Below are 25000 nucleotides of genomic sequence, written 5' to 3' on the forward strand. Positions count from 1 at the left end.
TGTGCAATCTATATGTATATGAAATTTCATAAACTGTTGTGTTTTCTCGTTCACTAGTCAATATAACAGTAAAAATTAGCCATTAATTGAAAAAAATATTTGCATCTGGGTGGGAGAATAAGGCTCCCCGCTCCAAAACTTGCACACGAAAATCACTCTCTATGAAAGCGAAAGACTCGGCAGATGATACAACATCCCCCCAATCAAAAGCAGGGGAGCCACTAGCACGATACGAGACAACACAATAAGTGTCAGGGGCCCAAGACTGTTCAGTTGCCTCCCAGCATACATAAGGGGAATTACCAATAGACCCCTGGCTGTCTTCAAGAGGGCTCTGGATTAGGCACCTGAAGTCAGTACCTGACCAGCCGGGCTGTGGTTCGTACGTCGGGTTGTGTGCGGCCAACAGTAACAGCCTGGTTGATCAGGTCCTGATCCACCATGAGGCCTAGTCACAGACCAGGACGCGGGGGCGTTGACCCCCGAAACCCTCTCCAGGTATACTCTCCCTCCAACAGCTGCAACACAGATTTTGAAGTTTAATATTATTTTTTTTTTATAATGGGGAACACTAAATCGGTAGGGAACATGCAGTGCCTGGGGAATGAGATAATTATGATTGCGCCAAAGAGGAGGGTAGCTGCAATTCCTTGGATCCAAAGCTCTTCACTGACATCAAGGCAAACCGTTTGAAGGAAGTTTACGATTGAATGAAACTCATTATATTGTAACAGCTATAGCAATGATAGCTTTGGCAACTGGATAGGTAAGTACGTAAATTTTCTACCCCATACTGAGTGGAGAATCAGAGGAGATATGATTATGACATACAAGACACATAAAGGACTCTGTAAGTAACAGTTACACAAGCAGGGGAATTCAGCAGCGTGCCGGTGACGAAAAACAGAGCAAGTTTTTAATGTAACATCTCGCTCTGAAGATCTGATCATTTACCATATATCCCATATATCCTGTGGTTGTCTGCCATACAGTAAACATTAAATTTCAACATCTTAAAACCTAGTAAGCTTATTTAGGTACAGGTACACTTAAGTGCAATTATTGTACCTAGTGACATATGTGTAAACTACCTAGGATAACTTAAAAACCACAGACAATTGACTTATTTCCAAATTACATTTGTAATGGACTATTTACAGATTTCTGTTAACAATAGTAGTTTTTTCACACAGTCATGAAAGTATAGAGCTTTATCAAGTGTATGGACCTATATCTCTGTTAGAGAGCATTTTACTCTGTGGGTGGTTAAAAGAGTGGAATGATCTGGATGAGATAGTGCAAGCAGATGGCGTACACAGTTTTAAGAGTAGGTATGACTAGGCCACGAGTGTGACCGCTCGTGAGTAGTTAAGTGGCGGGGCCAGGAGCTAAGATTCGACCCCCGTGACCATAGATAGGCGAGTAGGAAGTACCATACAACTGTAATATCCCATAAAGCTCCTCTATATTGCCAGGATGAATCACTGATGAGAGGCTCATTACTACATGAGTCACACATAACATGAAGGATTATGCATCTCATGGCGTGAGGCATCACTCAGAGATGACAGCTTGCATGAAACACAACACAAACAGTAATACAGTCTATAAGAGCGATATTCCAACGTGGTGGGCAGCGTAGCGAACACATATAGTTAGTTCCACACCTTCGTATATGTCGTTGATCACTTGTATTGAGGCTAGAATGTGTAGAGATGCAGTGAGATGATGCTGAGAGCAATATTTACGTCTGTATTGTGTTTGGAACCTCGTAGTAAATATTAGAAGACTTGTCACTACTTTTCAGAGTTGCATCCAAGGTTAGCCTAGGCATCTAGGATGTAATATGGACACACTACCTTATTTACGCTCATATCACACTGTACGATTTATTTGTGCACACAGAGTGTACAAATGACACATATAGTTATGTACCTTAATGTGAAGGGGGTTGGTTGAGAAGCAAGGGAGGGAAGGTAGTAGTATATATATAATTGTTGTTCCATAGTGTTGTTAGTGTGGTTGTGTGTGTGCGCAGCGGGACGGCGCAGGCAGACATTACTGCCCTACACTCCACCTGAGCTCCACCTCCGCTAATTGTACCCAAATTCACCGCTAAGTGCCCTCTCCCAGCCTCCACTCCCACACCCAACCCACACTGGATTACTAAAGATGATTTTAAACGCCACGTTAGCATTATGAGGTAAGCTTAGAACCGGGATATCCTTGAAAATAATGAGCTGGACATCTTGAAAATCCCATTTTGTTTAGAGTGGAGATGCATCGCTTGGAGAGTGTCAGGTGGATGTAGCGTCAAGCAGGTGGATGTGTGAGGGTATCAGGTGTCAGGAAGACTCTCCTAATCTCCAGCCTGCTCCAGGAGCTAGCGCCCAGCCTCCAGGCCACCAGCGACGCTGCAATACCTAGTAATTTGCCTAGAAACCCGGAGAATGTAAGAGTGTATTTGCCTGGTAATGTGATTCATCATCAAAGTGTTATTACAATCTTGTGTGAGTGAGTGGGAGGGACTGGTGATGCTGCCACTCCACTCACTACTACTCTATACAACTTAAAACTAATTATTCTTAAGTGCTCCACAAACTGCCTGTTAGAAATAAAAACAAGAAGGTTGTTGTGTTAAGTTATCTGCAGGAACATGTCAGTGTTTGAGTGCATGTTTGGTTGTAGCAGAGTATAAAACAGCGTTAAAGTAGATACCTTCACATGTTTGACCGTGATATATCTGCTGTTTTGTGTCCAAGACAGGTGTTTGGTAATGTCAATGTTACGTTAGTAGACCTATGTTTCCTCAGACCCCAATGGAAATAAGTTACTTTAACTTTTTTTTTTTAGGTTATTCTGTGATAATTGTACTTATGTATAGCTGTGCCTAAATAAACTTATGTAGGTGTGGTGAACACCTAAATAAGTTATGGTATTTTGTTAAGAAGACTTCATCCACAAGGGACTTCATTACTTCATAGAGATGAAATAATGAGATTATATAATACTAGAGGTGAGGCCCTTAAGAGGTAGACAAGTTAGGTTCGGTGAGTTGGATGAAGTGTCCAGTGAGGGCAGTGTCAATTTTTCCAGAACTCTGGGTATGATAGATGAACCACAGTTTTGTGAAATGTTTGTAGTGGTGATCGAAGCTGATTCATACCAAAGTCTGTTTCATTAGTCTGCTTCATTCATAACTGTGCTTCAGGAAGTTCATCAGGTGGTTACACATGTTACCATGTACTATGCATGAGCTGCTTGTGTGGTCTGTCTCTGGCAAGCATATTTGCATTCCATGATTCTAATGTTTAAGTCCCTGGAAGTCTCCATGTAGGACTTCTGACAGCTGCCACAAAGTACGTATAATGTGTAAGTTTGCTGTGGCGTCTATAAATTTGACTATAGGTCTAATGGTACTGGATGCTATGCTTCTGCCTTTCATCTTGGTTTTGGCTATTTTTTTGCTGGATTTGCTTACTGATAATACTTTGTATGGACCTCTTTAATGTATTATGTCTGCTGCTATGTAGAATTTTTCCCCTCTTTATTTTCTCAGTTGGTGATGAAGTGTGATGGGTAGTGTAGTTTTATGAAGATGATGTAGACATATCATGGTCATTTTCTTCCTTGAGGGAAATGGAGGAAGAAGGGAGATCCTATAGGCTCATTAAGAAAACCCCTTTGATTGCCTTCAGATTTGTTCTTGTGATGTGACAGGAGGTGTAGATCATTTTTGTTAGTTTTCAGTAAGCCCTAAAATCAAGCTTATCATTTCTATAGATCATTAAGTTCAGAAGAGGATTCTGTATATTGTTTGCTTCCTGTTTTATAGAGTTGATGTTACTGAGTAAGTAAGTGTTGTCCAGGCATCCAAGCATGATGACCAAAATGTTATTAACATATCTCAACAAAACTACCTTTCTAGGGATATGGAATTTTAGCCACTCTTCTTCTTAGGTGCTCCATGTACACATTGGCCATGATTGCACTCAATTGTGAAGATACTTCTGTGCTGTAGAATTATTTATATGTGGATCCTGCAAAGGAGAATTAAATGGGGTTTCTCCAAAATTTGATAGCATTGGCCAATGTTAAAAAGAGAATTAGACTTTTTAGGCAAGTGCAACATTTTTGTAATACCAGCCCAGTGGCAAGAAGCAGGACAGCCTGGTATTATTAACAACGTACTGGAGTATACCTGAAGGGTGTTCTGGGGGTCAATGCCCCCACAGCCCAGTCCATGACCAGACCTCGCGGTGGATCAGGGCCTGATTAACCAAGCTGTTAATGCCGGCCGCATGCAAACCATCATATGAACCACAGCCTGGCTAGTCAGACACTGACTTTAGGTGCCCTTCAAGCTCCCTCTTGAGGACATCTGGCAGTCTCTTGGTAATTCCCCCTTGTGTATGCTGGGAGGCAGTTGAACAGTCTTGGACCCCTGACACTTATTGTGTTGTCATGTAGTGTACTCGTGACACCCGTGCTTTTCATTAGGGGATGTTGCACTGCCTGCCGAGTTTTTTTTTTTCTTTCGTAGGGAGTGATTTTTGTGTGCAGATATGGGACTAGTCCCTCTTGGATTTGATGCATCTATCTCACCTGCATTCCAAGGAGTACAGATCAAAGGACTTCAACCGTTCTCAGTAATTTAGTAATTTAGGTGTTTTATTGTACTCATATGTGGAGCAAAAGTTTTCTGTTTATTCTCCAGGTCTGCAATTTTGCCTTCATTGAAAGGAGCTGTTAGTGTGCAGCAGTGTGTGTGTGTCTTCTCACACTATCAACAGTAGAGCAAAACACAGGCTTATCAACCTTTTTTTTTTTTTTTTTTTTTTTTTTTTCAGTCTGTAGGTTCTCTTCTTCCTCTACATTTCACAGGAAAGAAAACAATATCTGTAGGGTCTTCAGGGAACTACATTATCTGAGACACTTCACTGACTGAGAGAAAAGAGAGGAGAAATTTCTGTGTAACACTAGACTTGACACATCAACACATTCTAAAATATAATCAGTGTAGTGGTTTTTAACGTCATGGGGAGGGGTATGAATGATTTCCAGAGGAGGCATGAACCCTGAGCAATTTGCACCTTTAAAGTCTTGAAGAGTTAAAAAATAGTAGTCTAGAATGAAAACTAGTTTTTCAATTTTCCTATTTAATTAACTCTTTGACTGTCGCAAGCCCCTTTCTGAAACTGTCATTCTATATCGCAAAATTTTTTGGAAAAAAAAAAAGAAAATTTCTTATGAAATGATAAAGAATCTTTTCCTGATGGTAATGACACCAAAAGTACGAAATTTGGTTGAAAACTCACAGAATTATGCTCCCGCGAAGTTAGCGGTCTCGGCAACATATACGCATTGGCGATTTCGCCGATTTTGAGCCATGTTTTTGACCAATTCCGTTGTTCAAGTTGACCAAACTCATAGCTATTTCTTTAGAACTCCATTTTTTTCTATCAGTTGAGTACAAGAAACTACCCATTTACCAATTTGAACTACCCAATAAAGTGGTCAGAAATTGGCAATTTGGCCAATTTCACGCAAATTAAAAAAGATGCCAATTTCAAAATAGGGTCCAGAATAAACATTGTAGACATTCTTGGCACTAAAATAACATATCCTCTGTTCATTAGTCACGTCTCTAGGCCCCTCTTGTATTACTATTGCTTTCTATTTTGATTTTTTATTCATACAAAAAATACAAAATTTACTGTTATGCAGACTACTGCATTATTGTAAAAATTGTATAAATAATATCAGTGCACTAGTGAAAGAATATTAGACTCCCCAGTTGATGTGTATTGGAAGTGTGGTGTGATTTGCTTACTTTTGAACATTGGTAAAAATTGAACATTTCCGCTACTTTGAGCTCAATTTCAACGTCGCTTTCATTGTGAAACTAGTCAAAATCATCTCTATTTCTGTAACATGTTTCCCATTTTATCACGTGAGACCATGAAAACGAGAATACAACGATAAATACTATACAAAAATACACCTCAAAGTCGGCGTTTTAATAAAAAAATAAGTCAGGTTTTTTTTTTTCTCATTATGCACTGTGTGCTGCAGGATTTTTTTTGTGGTGCACACTGACCACACAGACCCATTCTCTCACATGTGGGCCTACCAGCTTTCTCCTGCTTGATTTGAAGCCGCTAGAATTTATGCGTATTAATACGTCCGAAACACTGGCTCGTAAGACATATGTACATATATGACCAAAACAGTCAAAGGGTTAAGGAGGATGTTTTTAAATTTTGCAATTAGAATTTTACATAAAAGAACAAGGAGGCATTTGTTAGGGGGCACAGCCGAAAATAGGTTAAGAACCACTGCTCTAGTATCAGTATCTGGGGAGATACAGATACTAGTGTGTGACCAAGTCACACACTAGCATCATTCAAACTGATCTGCCAATTTTATATTTCCTATACCTAGGCAAGATGTGCTAAACTTGTTGAATCAAACAGCTCTTAGGAAATGGGAGGTAATCAGATTCGATCCAAGGACAGTGAGGATAGGTCTAATTCCTTGGATCAAGAGCTCCTCACAAGCATCAAGGTAGTGTTTGCTTTGTGGGGCTAGTGTTTATCTACTTGGCTGACTTCTACCACTTATTTCTTAACATACAAACAAGGTACTCAAACCCAGGCAAAATTTTTAAACACACAGGCAAGGTATTCAAACCCAGGTAAAAATTTTTAAATATTTCTTGTACAGATTATTTTTGGAATTATAAACACTTAAGCAGTATAATATGATCCTTTATTGACAATGTTTCGCCCACACTGGGCTTTATCAAGTCACAAACAGATCTACCTGGATGAAACATACATGACTATAAATAGGATAGGAATGCTGGGTCAGATGGAGAAAGCTGCATGTGACAATCTTTGGAGTAGAGTGAACAAGTCTAAAAACTTGGGTAGCTTTTAAAAGAGATTGGATAAATATATGAGTAGATCTTCTGCAGTGTTCCTTGATTCTTATGTTCTTATGTGGGATAGTCACGTATGTATGTTTCACCCAGGTTGTTATAGGAGAAATTAGCCACATAAATACTTTTTATAAGAGGAAGATGGTATATGGTCGAAATGTATGCCAGCATATCACCAGCAAGTATTCAGTCCTTTGTTTTTTTATAATATATATAAATATATATTTATACATATATATATATATATATATATATATATATATATATATATATATACATATATACATATATATACATATATATACATATATATATATATATATATATATATATATGTGTATATATCTGTATATATATTTATATATGTATATATATATCTATATGTATATATATATATATATATTCGATTAACAGCAAAAAACTGGCTACCACACGTTAGGTAAACTCTCCTGTTTTACCACATAATACAGGCAGACCTCGCATAACGCGACAGTTATGTTCTTGAAATCAGTGCCTTATGTAAAATCACTCGTGTAATACATATACAGTGGACCCCCGCATAACGATCACCTCCGAATGCGACCAATTATGTAAGTGTATTTATGTAAGTGCATTTGTACGTGTATGTTTGGGGGTCTGAAATGGACTAATCTACTTCACAATATTCCTTATGGGAATAAATTCGGTCAGTACTGGCACCTGAACATACTTCTGGAGTGAAAAAATATCGTTAACCGGGGGTCCACTGTACAGTGGTCCCCCGCTTTTCGTAGTTCCCGGCAATCGTAAAATTCGCCAATCATAGAGGTATTTTTGTATAAACATGGACTCGCTTTTCATAGGTTGACTCGCGAGTCGTAGTTCGTCCGGGAAGCGTACCCACGACGTGAGCCAGGGCGGCAGCCAGTCTGGCATTGTTTACCAGTGAGCGAAGGTCCCCTCACGTGCTCCAGCGAAATATTTCATAATATTCCATTTATTTTAGTGCTTGCAAGTACTAAATAAGCTACCATGGCTCCAAAGAAAGCTCCTAGTGCCAAGCCTGTGGTAAAGAAGGTGAGAAATACGATTGAATTTAAGAAAACCATCAATGAACAATATGAAAGTGGTACAAGTGTGGCCGAACTGTCCAGGATGTATAAGAAACCCTACACAACCTTATGTTCCATAGTGGCCAAGAAAAATGAAATACAGGATGCTGTTGTTGCAAAGGGAGTAACTATGCTGACAAAAATGAGATCACCAGTACTGGAAGAGATTGAGAAGTTATTATTGGTGTGGATAAATGAGAAACAATTAGCAGGAGATACTCTTATGACTTCGTTTATTTGTGAAAAGGCTAGGCAGTTGCATGAAGATTTGGTAAAGAAATTGCCTGCAAATAGTGGTGAAGTGAGTGAATTTAAGGCCAGCAAAGGCTGGTTTGAGAGATTTAAGAACCGTACTGGCATACACAGTGTGGTAAGGCATGGTGAGGCTGCCAGTTCGGACCACGAGGCGGCTGAAAAATATGTGCATGAATTCCAGGAGTACATAGAGGCTGAAGAAACTTGAACAAGTGTTCAGTTGTGACGAAACAGGCCTCTTTTGGAAGAAAATGCCGAAGAGGACCTTCATTACACAAGAGGAAAAGGCAATGCCAGGACACAAGCCTATGAAAGACAGGCTGACGCTAATGTTCTGTGCTAATGCTAGTGGGGATTTCAAAGTGAAGCCATTACTAGTGTACCATTCTGAAAATCCCAGAGTGTTCAGGAAAAACAATGTTATGAAGAGTAAATTGTGTGTGTTTTGGAAATCTAATAGTAAGGCATGGGTCACGAGGGAAATTTTCGTCGAGTGGTTCAATGAAGTGTTTGGCACTAGTGTGAAGAAGTATCTCCTGGAAAAGAAATTGGATCCCAAGTGCCTGCTAGTAATGGACAATGCACCTGCTCATCCTCCAAACTTGGATGACCTAATTTTCGAGGAGTTTGGGTTTATCACAGTAAAGTTCTTGCCCCCGAATACCACTCCTCTCCTCCAACCCATGGACCAGCAGGTTATTGCAAACTTTAAAAAACTCTACACAAAAGCAGTGTTTCACAGGTGCTTGACTGTGACCACAGACACTCACTTGACCCTAAGGGAATTTTGGAGAGAACACTTCAGCATCCTCCACTGCATAACCCTTATAGGTATGGCTTGGGAGGGAGTGACTACCAGGACTTTGAACTCTGCCTGGAGAAAATTGTGGCCAGATTGTGTCAACAAGAGGGATTTTGAAGAATTTGGGACTGACCCTAATGAGCCTATGTCTGTTGTAAAATCAGTTGTGGCACTGGGGAGTTCCATGGGGTTGGATGTGAGTTTGGAGGATATGGAAGAATTGGTGGAAGACCACAATGAAGAGCTCACCACTGAGGAGCTGCCAGAGCTTCAGCAGGAAGAGCAACACATCGCAGCTCAGAATCTTGCTGCAGAGGAGGAGGAAGAGAGATGGAAGAAGGTGCCTTCTTCAGAAATTAAAGAGATTTTTACTATGTAGGGTAAGATGGAAAGCTTTATGGAGAAACATCACCCTAACAAGGTTGTTGCAAGCCAGGTTGGCAACATGTACAGTGACAAAGTCTTGGGCCATTTTAGGGAAGTGTTAAAGAGATGCCAGAAACAGAGCTCTCTCCACAGTTATTTTGTGAGACAGGACTCCAGTGACTCTCAAGGTGGTCCTAGTGGCATTAAGAAACAGAGAAGAGAAGCAACCCCAGAAAAGCAAATGGTACCTGAGGTGTTGATGGAAGGGGATTCCCCTTCCAAACTATAAACAATCCACTCTCTCTCCTCCTCCAGTCTCCCATACACTAAGAAGAATCTCCAGTAAAGGTAAGTGTTATGCTGTTAATGTTTCATTCATCATTTCCCATTGTATTGTTTATGTACTACATGCATATTTCATGTTAAAAAAATTTTTTGTTTTAATACTTCTGGGTGTCAGGAACGGATTAATTGTATTTACATTATTTCTTATGGGGAAAATTGATTCGTAAATCATAAATTTCGTTTATAGTAACGGCTCCAGGAATGGATTAATTACGAACAACGAGGAACCACTGTACATGAGAAATGGGGTTACGTACACAGTGCCTCCAGAAAAGCCATATAAAATTTTTTAAGTGTTCATGATACATTATAAATGTGGTTGCTTATTAACATAACACCACAATCTATCGTTGCCCACCAGCACTGTCACTGCCTACCAACATCACTTATGTTCAGTAATATTTCATATTGTAGCATCTACCATATCTGCAGTCTTCCAGCCCTATCACCTATGACCACCTACCAGCACTGACCATGTAATCACCATCTAACATCACCCTACATCATCACTTACGACCAGTAATATTCTGTATTGTAGCTGCTACACCACCACAACTTACCAGTCTCATTTCTTACAACCCCCTACCAGCGTTGTCACCACCTAACACCATTGCCGTTTTTTTTTTTTTTTTTCCTTTTTCAACAAACCAGCTGTATCCCACCGAGGCAGGGTGACCTAAAAAGAAAAATGAAAGTTTTCTTTTTAACCCTTTGAGGGTTTTCGTCGTACTAGTACGTCTTACGCGTAGGGGTTTTTGACGTACTAGTACTCATAAATTCTAGCGGCCTCAAATCTAGTGGGAGAAAGCTGGTAGGCCTTCATATGAAAGAATGGGTCTTTGTGGTCAGTGTGCACAGTCTAAAAAAAAATCCTGCAGCACACAGTGCATAATGAGAAAAAAAAAACTTTGACCATTTTTTTTTAATAAATCAGCGACTTTTCAGTGTATTTTCGTATGGTATTTATTGTTGTATTCTAGTTTTCTTGGTCTCATTTTATAGAATGGAAGACATATTACTGAAATTGAGATGATTTTGACTGGTTTTACAATGAAAGGTGCCTTGAAATTGAGCTCAAAGTAGCAGAAATGTTCGATTTTTACCAAACTTCAAAAGTAAACAAATCGTGCCAAGCGTGCAATACACGTCAACTGGTGAGTCTAATATTCTTTCACAAGTGCACCAATAATATTTATACCATTTTTTACACTAATGCAGTAGTCTGCATAACAGTAAATCTTATATTTTTTGTGAGAATAAAAATTCAAAGTGGAAAGCAAAAGAATATAAGAGGGGCCTTGAGACGTGACTAATGACTAGAGGAAATGTCATTTTAGTGCCAGGAATGTCTTTCTTGTTTATTCTGGACCCTATTCGGAAATTGGCATCTTTTGAAATTTGTGTGAAATTGGCAAAATTGCTAAATTCTGACCACTGTACTGGATAGTTGAATTTATAAATGGGTGGTTTCTTGCACCCATTCGATAGAAAAAATGGAGTTCTAGCGAAATATTCATGTTTTTTGTCGACTAGTACAGTGAAATTGGCCGAAAATGGGGCTCAAAGTGGGCAAAATCGCCGATGCGTAAACATCGCCGAGACCGCTAACTTTGCGAGAGCATAATTCCGTAAGTTTTCTATCAAATTTCAAACTTTTGGTGTCTTTATGATCGGGAAAAGATTCTCTATCTTTTCATAAGAGAAAATAATTTTTTTTTTTTTTTAAATTTGGCCGACCCTGAGAACGAGTTTCGGAGAGGGCCTGTCGACCCTCAAAGGGTTAAATTTAGTAATTTATACAGGAGAAGGGTTTACTAGCCTCTTGCTCCTGACATATTAGTCGCCTCTTACAACACTCATTGCTTACAGAGGAGGAATTTTTTTCCACTTCCTCATCTATCACCTCCTTACACCAGCCTTCACTATCACTTATAGCCAGTAATATTTCATATAGTAGCTGCTACCACCACTGACCTGTATTATCATGACTATCACCACCTAACACCTTGCACCATCACTTATTGCAGTAATACAGTATTTCATATTGTAGCAGCTACCACCTCCACAACCATTTGGGATTGAACCTGATTTCTATTTTTTCCAACTTTATGGTGCAGAGGGGAATTTTGTGAGCAGAAATCAACCCAATTTTTTTTTTCAACTTTAGTGACATTAAGCAAAGGCTGGAGCTGCATTCTAATAACTGGGATATAAATGTGTTAGCACCGTGACTTGGTGGGAATCAGCTCTTGAGTTAAAAGAAATAGTCCATTCAATACTTTATGTTGACTTTAATGTTAAAAAAAAATTTCAGATGGAGGGTACATAAACTGAGATGATGAGAAAGACGGCCAAATCTCGGTCTACTGAAAGCTCTGCTGCAGCCGAGCGTTTAGCTGACTACAAAGGAGATGTAAGTTTTGTCTAAAATTTATATGTATAATAATATGTTTAGGGTGGGAGGTTAATTACAATATAGTATTGGCATATTTGTCTGTGTGTGTATACATTACCTTGTCTGTTTAGCATGATTTCCAGATCTAATGATAAATTTATGAAATTTGTCTTTAAATTTTTTTGATGAGCTACAACATTTCCCCACTCAAACATACAGAAGAAATGTTCAAAATACCAAATAAGGAAATTTAAAATGTACTGTATTTACAAACCATTTTGCTATAATATAACTAAAGTGGGCTTAGAACCTCAAGTCAAATGAGATGTAACATATTGAAATACACAGACTAGGGAGAAAGTAAATAAACTACAGTAGATTGTAGATTCTCTGGCAGTTGCTTATTTGCAATGTTGGCACATGTGGGTAACCCACTTTTTCCCACCTTGGGTTCTTAAAGGAAGTCATATGAAAAACCCACCAAATTACTTTCACAGATGAGTTTATAAAAGGTTGCTATTTTTTTTTTAGTATTGAATAGCATTTGTGCAAGAAAATGTTTAGGATTTCTAGTTGTTTAATTAATTTATAGTTACCAGTTTATTTTATCTATTTGGAAAATGAAAAATTCTGGTCAGTATCAATTCAGGTTTATATTATAGAACACAAAATTGTACATGGAAATTCTGCTCAGTTTCAATTCAATTTTATTTTATTGAGTAGAAAAATGTGACAAGTGTGAATATCAAAAACAGTATTATTTTAAAATATTCATAAAATATTTATTAGTAAATAACAAATAATGGTATTGCACTAGTTACCCATTATCTTATAGCTAGTATAGAAGTCATTACCTATTCTATGATGCTATAATCTGTATGTAACTTGCTAACTACACCAGTTCTGAGTTATCCACGAGACAAGAAAATTACTTTATAAATAAAAAATCATACTGTAAATGGCTATGACATTCTGGCTAGGGACCTCAAGGTCCATAAACATTACAGTATGTATTTACTCTTCATAGATGCATCTGGGGTTGCCAAACACATGTGCATGTGTATTTTAACTAGCTTTGGAGCCTTATCAGCACCCATCCTGTTTCTTAATTTTGTGAAGACCAAGCCAAATATAGAGAATATTCTCTAATTGAATGCCAAACTTGGGGGACAACTAGGTAGATATTTAAAGTCTAGACAAAATTTAGGTAACTTTTTTTTGTGTGTGTGTGATTTTCCAGAAGTCACCACCATTTTGCAGGTTTTTCATTGTAAAAGGCAAGAACTTGAGGTAGAAACATAGAGGTGGAAAATATTTAATTCCTTTAATCCTGAGAGGCTATGAAATGTGGGAGAAACTCAAGTTTATGAACTGTTAGTCACTTCTGCATCTTCTTGCTCACCATCTGGTTTGGTATCTGCTTAAGTAAACACAAGAATAGAGAACATCATCAGCCTGGGGAGAAAGTAATTGCATTTTTATTCATCCTCAGTTAGACATTATAGCAGCTGAATAAAGTACTGTACTGGAGATAATGAATCTGTATGTCTCTAACAATTACAAGCACTTAATGGTAACTTTTTTAACATAAAAAATTGGGCAAGATACAACTACTGGTACATCTCTGCTCATGTATAAAAAAAATTAAAATAGAGGGACTTGTCAGGTTGGGAACATAGAAGGATGGCTGTTTCTTCATCCATTCATAACATGTTTGGTCTGTAAGGTTTTAGTGCTTCTCTTTGAAGTAGACTTACAAACGTCAGTTGCAGTGTATAATGTGCTGAATCACTTTCAAGCTGTAATGAAAAAAAAAGAAAATATTACTGGTAAATCATGGAATGAGGAGTAGTTTTGTTGAACTATCCCTTTGAGGAGAAGGGTGAAGGAAGAGAAGTTTGACTAGCTGTAGTTCATTAGGATTTGTTTAATGCTTTGTGTATTATTTATTTGCTTTCATATCTTAAAAATCAATGTAAACTTATGTCATAAATAACTTTTAACCAGTATTTATTATAAACTTTTTGAGAATTTGAGCAATTTGTGTAAACTGTTTTTGAAGCTTCACTGGTTTATTGTTCAAATGAGTGTTGACCAAGATTGTTACTGTGTTGTCATCAGTTTTCTGTTCATTGGATATCTTAACATATTTATAGAAGTTTTTTATGTTTTGGTGCAAGCTTTTTGACTGATCTAATATTGATGGATAATTGTGGCATCATTCCTCCTTTCTCTTTCAGCCATCCCCATGAAAAGAATTAAAAAATGCTCCCTATATTTAATTAATTTAAAAGAATAATTTACTTTGCACATGAAATTAATGTTAAAAATGCCATAAACCTTGGTAATTGACACCAACAAGTAGTTTAAAAAGACACGTGAGCAAACACTAGGACATACAGTGGACCCCTGCCTTACGAATGCATCGCATTACGTTAAATTTGCCATACGAAGCATTTGAACGCAAAAATTTTGTCTCGCCTCACGATAAAAAGCTCACCTCATGTGATTCGTCCGGGACGCGTCCCATGTGTGGCCTCAGGGCCAGTGTTTACAAGCCAGCCAGTGAGGTCGCATCCACGCATACATTCGGTACATTTCACCTTATCCCAGTGTTTTTTGTGCTTGTAATTGCAAAATAAGTCACCAAGAAAGCTTCTAGTGCCAACCCTGTGGTAAAAAGGGTGAGAATTAGTATGGAAATTAAGAAAGATTTTGAAGGGTTTGGGGCTAACTCTGAGAAGCCTATGCCAGTTGTAGAATCCATTGTGCCTACTTCAGAGATTAAGGAAATGTGTGCAAAGTGGGTTGAAGTGCAAACCTTTATGGATGAAAATCACCCTAACACAGCTATTGCAAGCCGTGCTGGTTACTATTACAATGACAATGTTGTGGTCCATTTTAGGGAAATCTTAAAGGAATGGGAGGTACAGACCTTTATGGACAGATATGTTGTGCGACAGAGGTCCAGTGACTCTCAAGCTGGTCCTAGTGGCATTAAAAGAAGAAGGGAAGTAACCCCGGAAAAGGACTTGCTACCTCAAGTCCTAATGGAAGGGGATTCCTCCTCTAAACAATAACTTCCACACTCTCCCCTCCTCCCATCCCATCAATCATCACCAGATCTTCAATAAAGGTAAGTGTCATGTAGTATTCTATTCTTAGTAGAGTAGTAATTGTGCACGGATTAATTTGATTTCCATTATTTCTTATGGAGAAAATTAATTCACCTTACGATAATTTCAGCTTACGATGAGCTCTCAGGAACGGATTAATATCATAAGGCGGGGGTCCACTGTATTTATTAGAAAACATTTCGATCCTGGGACTTTCATCACTTGTAGGCCCCAGGATCAAAACGTTTTCTAATATGTCTTGGTGTTTGCTAGTGTGTTTTTTAAAACCACATGTTAAGTCATTCATGGCTTGCAACTAGAATGATATTTAACTACTTTATCAGATTATTAGATCATTTTCATTAAGGTTCATTATACTGTATACTGATGTGTGAGGCTGATGATAATTTCAGAAAAACTTTTGTACCTTCACCAAATGTTTCATGATTGTTTGAGGTGTAACTACATTTTTCAGTCAGTTAAGACAGTGAACTGAGCTGCCATATGTAAGGATGTGATTCACAGATAACTCATACTTAAGAGAGGGGAAACTAATGATGATTGTCTGACTTGGACTATTAATAGTGTGACTTGTTAGTGGTCCCAGTCAAACCAAAAATGTTGTCATTACTTTCCTCTTTCTTAGGTGTGGGTTATTTGCATATTGTTCTGGCCACAGTATTGTGGATTTCTTTTATTCTCTAAGGTTACAATTCATTTGATCATCCTCTTACATCAATTTGATTATTCTTTTAATCTTAGTCTCATATGTGCATATTGCAAAAATCTGTTGTAGATCAAAGGTATTATTGTATATAAGTTGAATATCCCTTATCCAAAATTCTTGGGGCAGGAAGTGTCTCAGATTCTGGAAATTTTTGGATTTTAGAATATAACGAGAGCTTGGGGATGGGACGTGAGTCTAAACACGAAATCCACTTATGTTTCATATACAGCTTATGCACATAGCCTGAAGGGAATTTTATACAACATTTTTAAAAGAAATAGCACAGCAGCATTTGCAGAATACATGTAACAGCTGTTAAATAATCAACAACAAACAACAGTAGACTTTCATTCTCCACCTATGATGCCTTGTTTTGATTAAAAGGCTACTGTGCACAGTACTTTTTCTTATCACTGTTACCCATTGGGTTATCTTCAATATCTTTGCACCATAGAGCAGAGAATTAGCACAGTACGCATGGTAATCACAATCAGTAATGCAGGTAGGTCTGTCGGTGATGACTGTTGATAGCAATCTGTCACCAACAAAGCATCAAAGCCCAACCCAGGGTATGTGAGGTTCATGTTGCAATTGTCCGGGTACACAGAGATCTACGCAATCCCTGGGAAGCTCCCCAGAACTGATTGGAGTTTTCCATTTGTGGCGTAATGTCGACACTCGATAAAGTTTCGGATTTTGGGGCTTTTTGGATAAGGGATTCTCAACTTGTATCTAGTAACAGAATAGTTACACTACATATTACAACATATTATTTCTTTAAAGATTCATCTTTGAAATTAGTTATTAGGATTTGAATATTTATTTTTTTAAGTACAATATAAAAATGTTATTTAGTGTTAATTATAATGATACTTAAAAATTATTGCATTTACAGTATTACATTATACACCAGTCCTTGATTCTAGATATTAAAACTACCAGTATTTTTTTGGTAATCTCATAAAATATATAATTGAACAATTTGTTGAATGAATAATTGTATAAAAATTCATATTTTTTTGTACTGAACTTTTCTGACTTCTTTCACTGTTGCTTACAGTATTCTATTTTTTCCAGATCCTGAATCAATAGGTTTAAGTAGGAATGATGTTTGATATGTGTGCACTGATGAAGCTACAGTAGGATCATTCTTCACAGATAACTTTCTCTACATGCTTTATGTCATTATTCAGTTGGTCACACTCGGCTGTTCAATACATCACTCTAGACTCCATCCAACAAATACCCTGTAAGATCTTTGGGTGATGGAGTTCTACAATTTGGCCTTGCAATGTTCATCATTTCTTAAAAATATTTCTCTTTCAGTTAAATATTTCTCTTCTGAAAAATCCTGCATTTCTTAGTCCAGGTTTCTGCTGGGTTATACTCTAGCATGTCCTCTACAGTAACTATTCTTTTTCTTAGGCTGTCTACCCAGTCTTCAGCTGAACTTTTTAGTTCTGCAATGTGTTTTGCACTTCATCTGGATGAGGTGATGATATTGTTTCACCTACTTCTTTGAGAGTTTGTGGCTTCTCTTGTACAGCTTAAGTTTGTCCTGTAGTTAAATCAAGCTGTAGTTAGATGATGAACATTCTTCACTTGCCGATGATTTAATTCGCTTAGGACATCTGTTTAAGTGGGTCCATATCCTTTCAATTTTGTGATTTATCTCACTATTACAAGGCTTACAGGCAACTTTCTATATAGCTTCTATCCCTAACACTTCACTCCATTTGTATTTACTTTTTCTTTCCATACCTGATACAAGGGGCATTTTTTGTAAGTTATATATTGTGACTATAGTTAGTACATTAGTTTTAATAGGGTTTTTGAAATGTGAATCTATAAAAAATATTAATTGGTTAAAAATAATAATCTTGAGTACAGAGATTGTTTAACTATCAATCTTCAGCACGATAATGATATTCATAGCTAATACAGTAGCTATCATATAAATTTATTTAATGGATAGGTACACCTACTGCTGTAAACTAGGATCTGCTGCAACTCTACTTAAGTATGTCATAGTGCTGATGTCTAACACTTTGCAACCCCTTCTCACTGCTGGAAACCAACTGACCATAGTGCATTCTTCAGCTCTGAGAGCCTTGCATCAAAGTTTGAACAGAGTACATGATGTTCAAACAAGTTAAAAGATAGTAATACAGTAAATTTATATATAATCACTCATATGTGATCTGCCAAGTGGGCAGAAACCTGTTTGAAAATGCCATCTTTTCTGTTGTCAGGCAATGTTTAGTTTACTGTCTGAGTTCTGTATCTAAAATACACAAGTTATTTCATAAATTAACTCGGTTCTCTCATTCTGTCTAATGTATTTCTTTTTTAAATGTTCCTTATCAGCTATTGATGCTTCTAAACTGGAGCAGGTGCAAAAAAGGTGGCCCAGTACGTTGTTTTTTAACAACTTTCAGAAAACCCCAGTTCCCCTCACCTTTTCCCACTTTAATACATTAAAAAAAAAATGGGGTCTTAGTTTTTAAAAAAGTGTGCAATTATGCCAACCCTGCTTATTCGGTGTTCAACATTATCCAGTAGTCTTTCACACAGAGCACCTAATTATATAATGCAGAAATGGAATGTTCAAACAATAGGGACCATAAAAAATAATGCTAGTATTCGTTTTTTTTTTTTTTTTTTAAATTTAGTGCAGCTTTATCTTGACCGTACCGGATATTCAATGACCTACTGTACTACTGTATTGAATATTGATAAAGTATTAGAACCAGGTGTGATACAGTGTCTCCTTGCTTTTGAAGGGATGTGCAGAAGAATAAACCTATCCTCTCTGGATCATACTTGGGACTTCACTGCAAGAAGGTAAACTAGCAGACAAATGGAAAATTCCAAAACATTGTGCTGATATTTAATGTAAAAGGTAGGGAAACCCCTTTAAGCTATAGGCCTGACATAGTAACAAGTGTAGTTATTAAAACACAGGAAAACCATTAGCAAAAAGTGGATAAAACATCTACTGTAGAGAGCAAAAGCTTCCTACAGTATGGCCGCTACTAGTGGTAAGCAGAAAAGGAATTCTTTCTTGGTTGAACCACTGTCAACATACCACAAAAATGAGTAGTTAACTGATTTGAACCATATTAGTGATCTCAGCAAACTGCATGCTGAAAAGGAGGGCTGGATTTTAATTCCCCCATCAGTTATTGAAAAATATTTAGAGATATGCCTTGAATTCACAAATTAGTTATGTCATTTAAAGTACAGTAGTATTTTCTTATTTTCTTCTGATGCTGTTTGCCACATGCCAGCACAACTGTTTCCAAAGGACATGGCTTGATCAAGGTAACTTCGATCTTGTGAGGTTTCTTATCTGGCAGTCAAGTACCGTTTATTATTGGCCATAAGATGGGGTATTTTTACTAAATAAATATGCCCAGAGTAATATTCCTCTATCTTATGAGTGCAAACCTGTATGCTTTTGTAAATTTATGTTAATAATTTTGTGTAAATAAAAAATGACAAAATGATTGTTAGGTAGGGCACTGTATTCGATTAAAATTTTTGTTCAGAGCGTTTCTGTGAAATATGTTACTATGCTGTAAACTTTGGTACTAGTACTTCTCAGTTGTTTTCCACAATGGTAGGATTGCTTTCCGTCTTATAAACATATGGGATAACAGATACATCATGCTACTTTTACTTACATTTATGTCACACTACACATGCATGTACACATATATGTATACACACCCATCTGAGTTTTCTTCTATTTTCTTAATAATTATTGTTCTTATTACCTTTCATTTCCATGGGGAAGTGAAAGAGAATCCTTCCTCCAAAAGCCATGCATGGCGTAAAAGGAGACTAAAAAGGCCAAAAGCAAGGGGCTAGTAACCCCTTCTCCTGTATATATTACTAAAGTTAAAAAGAGAAACTTTCGTTTTTCTTTTTGGGCCACCCTGCTTCGGTGGGATACAACCGGTTTGTTGAAAGAAGAAGAGAAGAAAAACTTATAAGTTGGGACGTTTGAATGTGCATGGATGTATTGCAGATGATAAGAAAGAGATAATTGTCAGTGTTATGAATGAAAAAAAGTTGGATTTCCTGTCTCATAAGCAAAACAAAGCTGAAGGGGGTAGGAGAGTTTCAGTGGTGAGAAATAAATGGGATTAAGTTCTGGGTATTAGAGAGAGTTTGAGCTAAGGAAAGAGTAGGAACAATGTTGAAGGATCACTTATACATGTATCAGGAAAAGAGGGAACATAAATGTATAAATTCAAGGATATGTGGATTAAAATATGGGTCACATGCAAACTGTTTATGCATGTGGAGAAGAGAGGAGTATAGAGGAGAGAGATTTTGGGAGATGTTTAATAAATGTTTAGGAAGTTTTGATCCAAGTGAGAGAGTACGGTGAGAGGACCTAAATACTAAAGTGGGAGCAACTGTTGTGGAGGGCATAGTAAGTAAGTTCAAGATGCCAGGGGTAAATACTAATGGAGGCCTTTGAATTTTGTATAGAAAATACATATTTTAAGAAAAAGAGGATGAATAAATATACGTGATATTATATGAGGTATAATGACAACATTTTGTTGGACTTTGTATTGGTAGATGAAAGGGTAGATTTCTGGATGTGCATGTGTATAGAGGGGCAACAGATATAACAAATCATAATTTAGTTGTAGCTGCAGTGATAGGGTACAATGAGAATGACATCAGTAAGAGAGAGGTGAATGTTTATAAACTAAAGGAGGTAGTTAGGGTGAGATATAAGCAACTATTGAGAGAAAAATGGGCTAGTAAGAGTTTAGGTACGTATATACATAATGAGGTTGAAGAGGGTAAATTCAGAGAATGCAATGTCAGTGTGCAGCAGAAGTTTGTGGATATAGGAGGGTGGGTGCAAGAGTGAAAAGGTGTAATTGGTGGAATAATGAGGTAAAGGGAGTGGTAGGGAGAAAAAGTTAGCATATGAGTTTTTTTTTTACGAAGTCCAAGTGATATAAGGAGAGTGGAGTGTATATGGAAAGTAAAAAGAGAGGTTTAAGAGAGTGGTGAGGGAGTGTAAAAGGAGAGCAAAGGAGAGTGGGTGAGGTTATGTCAATAAATTTTGCTGAGAATAAGAAAAAGTTTTGGAGTGAGGTTAATAGGTTGAGAAAGCCTAGGGAACAAATGGATTTGACAGTTAATCCTTACATTGTCCGGACCCTCAAAATAAATATTGCTCCAGTGTCCCCCCACCCTTTTTTTTTTTTTAATAAATAAATTTTTCTTTTTAAATAATTGAGAATATTTTACAACAAGTTATGACACCAAAAGTGAAAAGAAATTGATAGAAAACTTACGGAATTATGCAGGCACAAAGTTAATGGTCTGTGCACAATTAATGTATTTGTGATTTTGCCAAATTTAAGGCAATTACATTGCTCCACTTGACCAAATTCTTTGCTATTTTGTTATTGTGCCTTCTGTTCTATCGATTGAAAATAAGAAACCACCAATTCAACTAATGCAATCCCCTATAAAGTGCACAGGAATTGGTAATTTGCCAATTGTATACAAATTTAGAAAATCCCATTTTAAAAATAGAGTACAAATTAAGCAATGTATATATTCCAGGCACTAAAACATTTACTTTGTTCATTTATCTTGTCCTCTGTTACACTTGTCTTCCATATTGAATTAATACTCACACAAATATAGAATATTTACATGTACTCTTATTTCTCAGATAAAATTTAACCAGGAATGATTGATCATGGTTTATGGTATCCCAATAATTGAATAAGACCTATTAAAAACCCATAAAACAGACTGGGGGTGTAAGGGGCCTTATCCATCCTTAGGAAGATAGGCAAAAAATTGAATATTTCTGCTAACTTGAGCCCAATTTCAAACTACTCCCAGTCGTGAAACCAACCAAAATCTTCTCTAGTTCAGTAGTATGTCTTCCATTCTGTCAACTGATACCAAGAAACAATCAGTAAAAGATAAAAACCATATGAAAAAACCAAGTTGCTATTTTCAACTAAACTCATGGTCAAAGTTTTGGTTTTCCCATCATGCAGTGCATGGGGAATAAATTTTTATACTGTGCACCCCCATTCTCTCATATCTAGGCCAAATTTTACCACTCATGGCTTATCTGAGTGAGCTGAACTTATGACATAGAACTACATGAGGAACTTGGGCCTTTTAATGACGTAGTTCTATGTGACAGCCATTGAAAGGATTAATTAATTCTGAGAAACGATTTACTCTTGGACTGCAACAATAGTAGACATTTTTTTTGTTTAACTCAGTGGTTGTCTCCCACTGAGGCAGGATAACCCAAAAAGAAAGAAAATCCCCAAAAAGAAAATACTTTCATCATCATTCAACATTTTCACCTCACTCATACATAATCACTGTCTTTGCAGAAGCACTCAGATATGACAGTTCAACAGTTCCTCCAAACTGCCAATATATCAAACCCCTCCTTTAAAGTACAGGCATTGTACTTCCCATTTCCAAGACTCAAGTCCGGCTAGCCTGTTTCACTGAATCCCTTCACAAAATATTACCCTGCTAACATTCCAGCATTTTGTCAGGTCCCAAAAACCATTCATCTCCATTCACTCCTAAATCCAAAATTATCTGTAACATTAACAGACAATTGACTTAATGGACTTTGTCCATTAATCCTTTCACTGTCTCCCATGTAGATGTACATTATTGAGGCCAGTGGTGCTTACTTATATACAGTACAGTATACTTTAATCATAGTGCCTACAAATATGTTAAGTGGTAAATTTTGGGCTTGACATTAGAGAATGGATCTGTGCAGTGTGTGTGCACAGTATAAAATATAAATTCTGCTCCATGCAGTACATAAGGGGAACAGCTAACCCCTGTGTTTGAGTTAAAAATACCTACTTGGAGGCATTTTTTAAGGTGGTTTTCATGGTTTTATTGGTTGTTTCTTTGAGTCATTGGGTAGACCAGAAGACATACTAGTGAAATAACTTATTATGCAAATAGAGTTAAGCAGAGAATATTTACATATATGTAATTATTGGTTGCATCACTGCTTAGGAAAGAAACAGCTGATTTACTCTTGACTGGCTGTGCACTTTCAAAATTAGTGATTCCAGCAATTCAAGAGTTACTACTGAGTATATGACCCGGTATATAAATGTCATTGCAGTGTTCATTATTATTGGATTGCTGCATTATTAATGGCAGATGTGATTTTTTTTTTGTTTGGGGAGGTGACCCTACCATGGTAAAAAATGGCTGATGAGGTAAAAATAAACTGCGGGTCGGCCATCACTAATCCAGCAATCAGTAACCTGGCACTAATTTCAGCTAGCATAATTTCAAATTTCCAGGGTCGCCACACCAACCTGCCACTGCTTGCTGCATAAGTCATTCCACTTTCTTTGTCTCCATTTATTGTTATAACCTTGCTTAATTTTATCCCTAGCCATGGTTCCAACGAATAAAAGTAATGCTTCTCATTGTGTAAAGCACATACACTGTACATTGTCTATAAAAGATAAGGTGGCTTTGAAACCACTGTCGGTCGCCATGAGCTCAGCTCACTCAGATAAGCTGTGACTGGTGAATTAGGGCCTACATTATGAGAGAATCGGTCTGTGTGGTAAGTGTGCACTATACAAAAAATCCTGCAGCATGCAGTGCATAATGAGAAAAAATACGGCCGTGTATTGGTGCAAAACAGCGAATTGACAGTGTATTTTCATGTTTTTTATGGTCTCTCTCTCTCTCTCTCTCTCTCTCTCTCTCTCTCTCTCTCTCTCTCTCTCTCTCTCTCTCTAGCTCTAGCTCTAGCTCTCTCTCTCTCTCTAGCTCTCTCTCTCTCTCTCTCTAGCTCTCTCTCTCTCTCTCTCTAGCTCTCTCTCTCTCTCTCTCTCTCTCTCTCTCTCTCTCTCTCTCTCTCTCTCTCTCTCTCTCTAGCCTCTAGCTCTAGCCTAGCTCTAGCTCAGCTCTCTCTCTCTCTCTCTCTCTCTATCTCTAGCCTAGCCTAGCTCTAGCCTCTCTCTCTAGCCCCTCCCTAGCTCTCAGCCTCTCAGCTCTAGCCTCTCTCTAGCTCTCTCTCTCTCTCTCTCTCTCTCTCTCTCATCTATCTCTATCATCTCTATCTCTATCTCTCTCATCTCTATCTCTCTATCTCTATCTCTATCTCTCTATCTCTCTCTATATCTCTCTCTCTCTATCTCTCTATCTCTCTCTCTCTATCTCTCTCTCTCTCTCTCTCTCTCTCTCTCTCTCTTTTTTTTTTTTTTTTTTTTTTTTTTTTTTTTTTTTTTTTTTTTTACACAGGGTTTGACAAGGTTAAGGATCCCTAGCTTTATTGACAGCTATTTACAGGTTAAGGATTCCTAACTTTATTGGCAAGCTAAGAGCTGTTACCTACATCAGCTCATTTGAAAGCATTTTTATTGTTATGAGACATACAAGTAGGGAACAGGATGAAGTTGGAGCCATCTGTGGGCCAGCATTTTCATTTGATCAACTGACGTTATCTCGTTGACATCATTATGCTGTAGAATCGTTCCATACTCGAGTCATCCTGGGTATGTATGATCTCAGATGGAGTGATGTTCTGGAGAAGGGTACAGCCAGAGTGAAGTTGCTGCTTTCTGCCCGTCTTGTGGCATAAAAGCTTGTTTCACGCTGTCCTCGAAGTGGATCAAGTGTGGTATTTTGACAATATTGGCCTTGTACATAACAGTAAGGCCACCCACATCCCTCCTATGTTGAAGGCTCTGCTGAAATGACAGATCTATCGAGGATGGGTCCAGGCGAGAGATGAGGACGTCTTGCTCTGTTCTCTACTCTGTCAAGCAGTCGCAGATGAGGAGGGGGACAGGCAAACCAAGAAAGTGGAGCATACTCAAGGTGTGAGCGTACTTGTGCCTCGTGCAGGATCTTGCAACCCCTACTGTCAAGCAGATGCGAGATACGCAGGC

General features: G+C 37.6%; 1 protein-coding gene across 2 annotated transcripts in view; it reads left to right on the top strand.

Moving 5' to 3' along the window:
* The first annotated feature begins 2024 nt into the window (after positions 1 to 2024).
* Positions 2025 to 25000, top strand: part of Sur-8 (leucine-rich repeat protein shoc-2) — a 102620-nt gene continuing 79644 nt past the window's right edge. The window contains exons 1-3 of one of the 2 annotated variants that reach the window (XM_070101891.1): positions 2025 to 2203; positions 12117 to 12215; positions 18824 to 18884. In XM_070101891.1, coding sequence (XP_069957992.1) covers positions 12214 to 12215; positions 18824 to 18884 — 63 coding nt within the window. In that variant the 5' untranslated portion in view covers positions 2025 to 2203; positions 12117 to 12213. The remainder of the gene's footprint in view (positions 2204 to 12116; positions 12216 to 18823; positions 18885 to 25000) is intronic. The other variant, XM_070101890.1, reaches the window with a different exon arrangement.

Source organism: Cherax quadricarinatus, chromosome 79 (genome assembly GCF_038502225.1).
Source record: "Cherax quadricarinatus isolate ZL_2023a chromosome 79, ASM3850222v1, whole genome shotgun sequence".
Lineage (NCBI taxonomy): Eukaryota > Metazoa > Arthropoda > Malacostraca > Decapoda > Parastacidae > Cherax > Cherax quadricarinatus.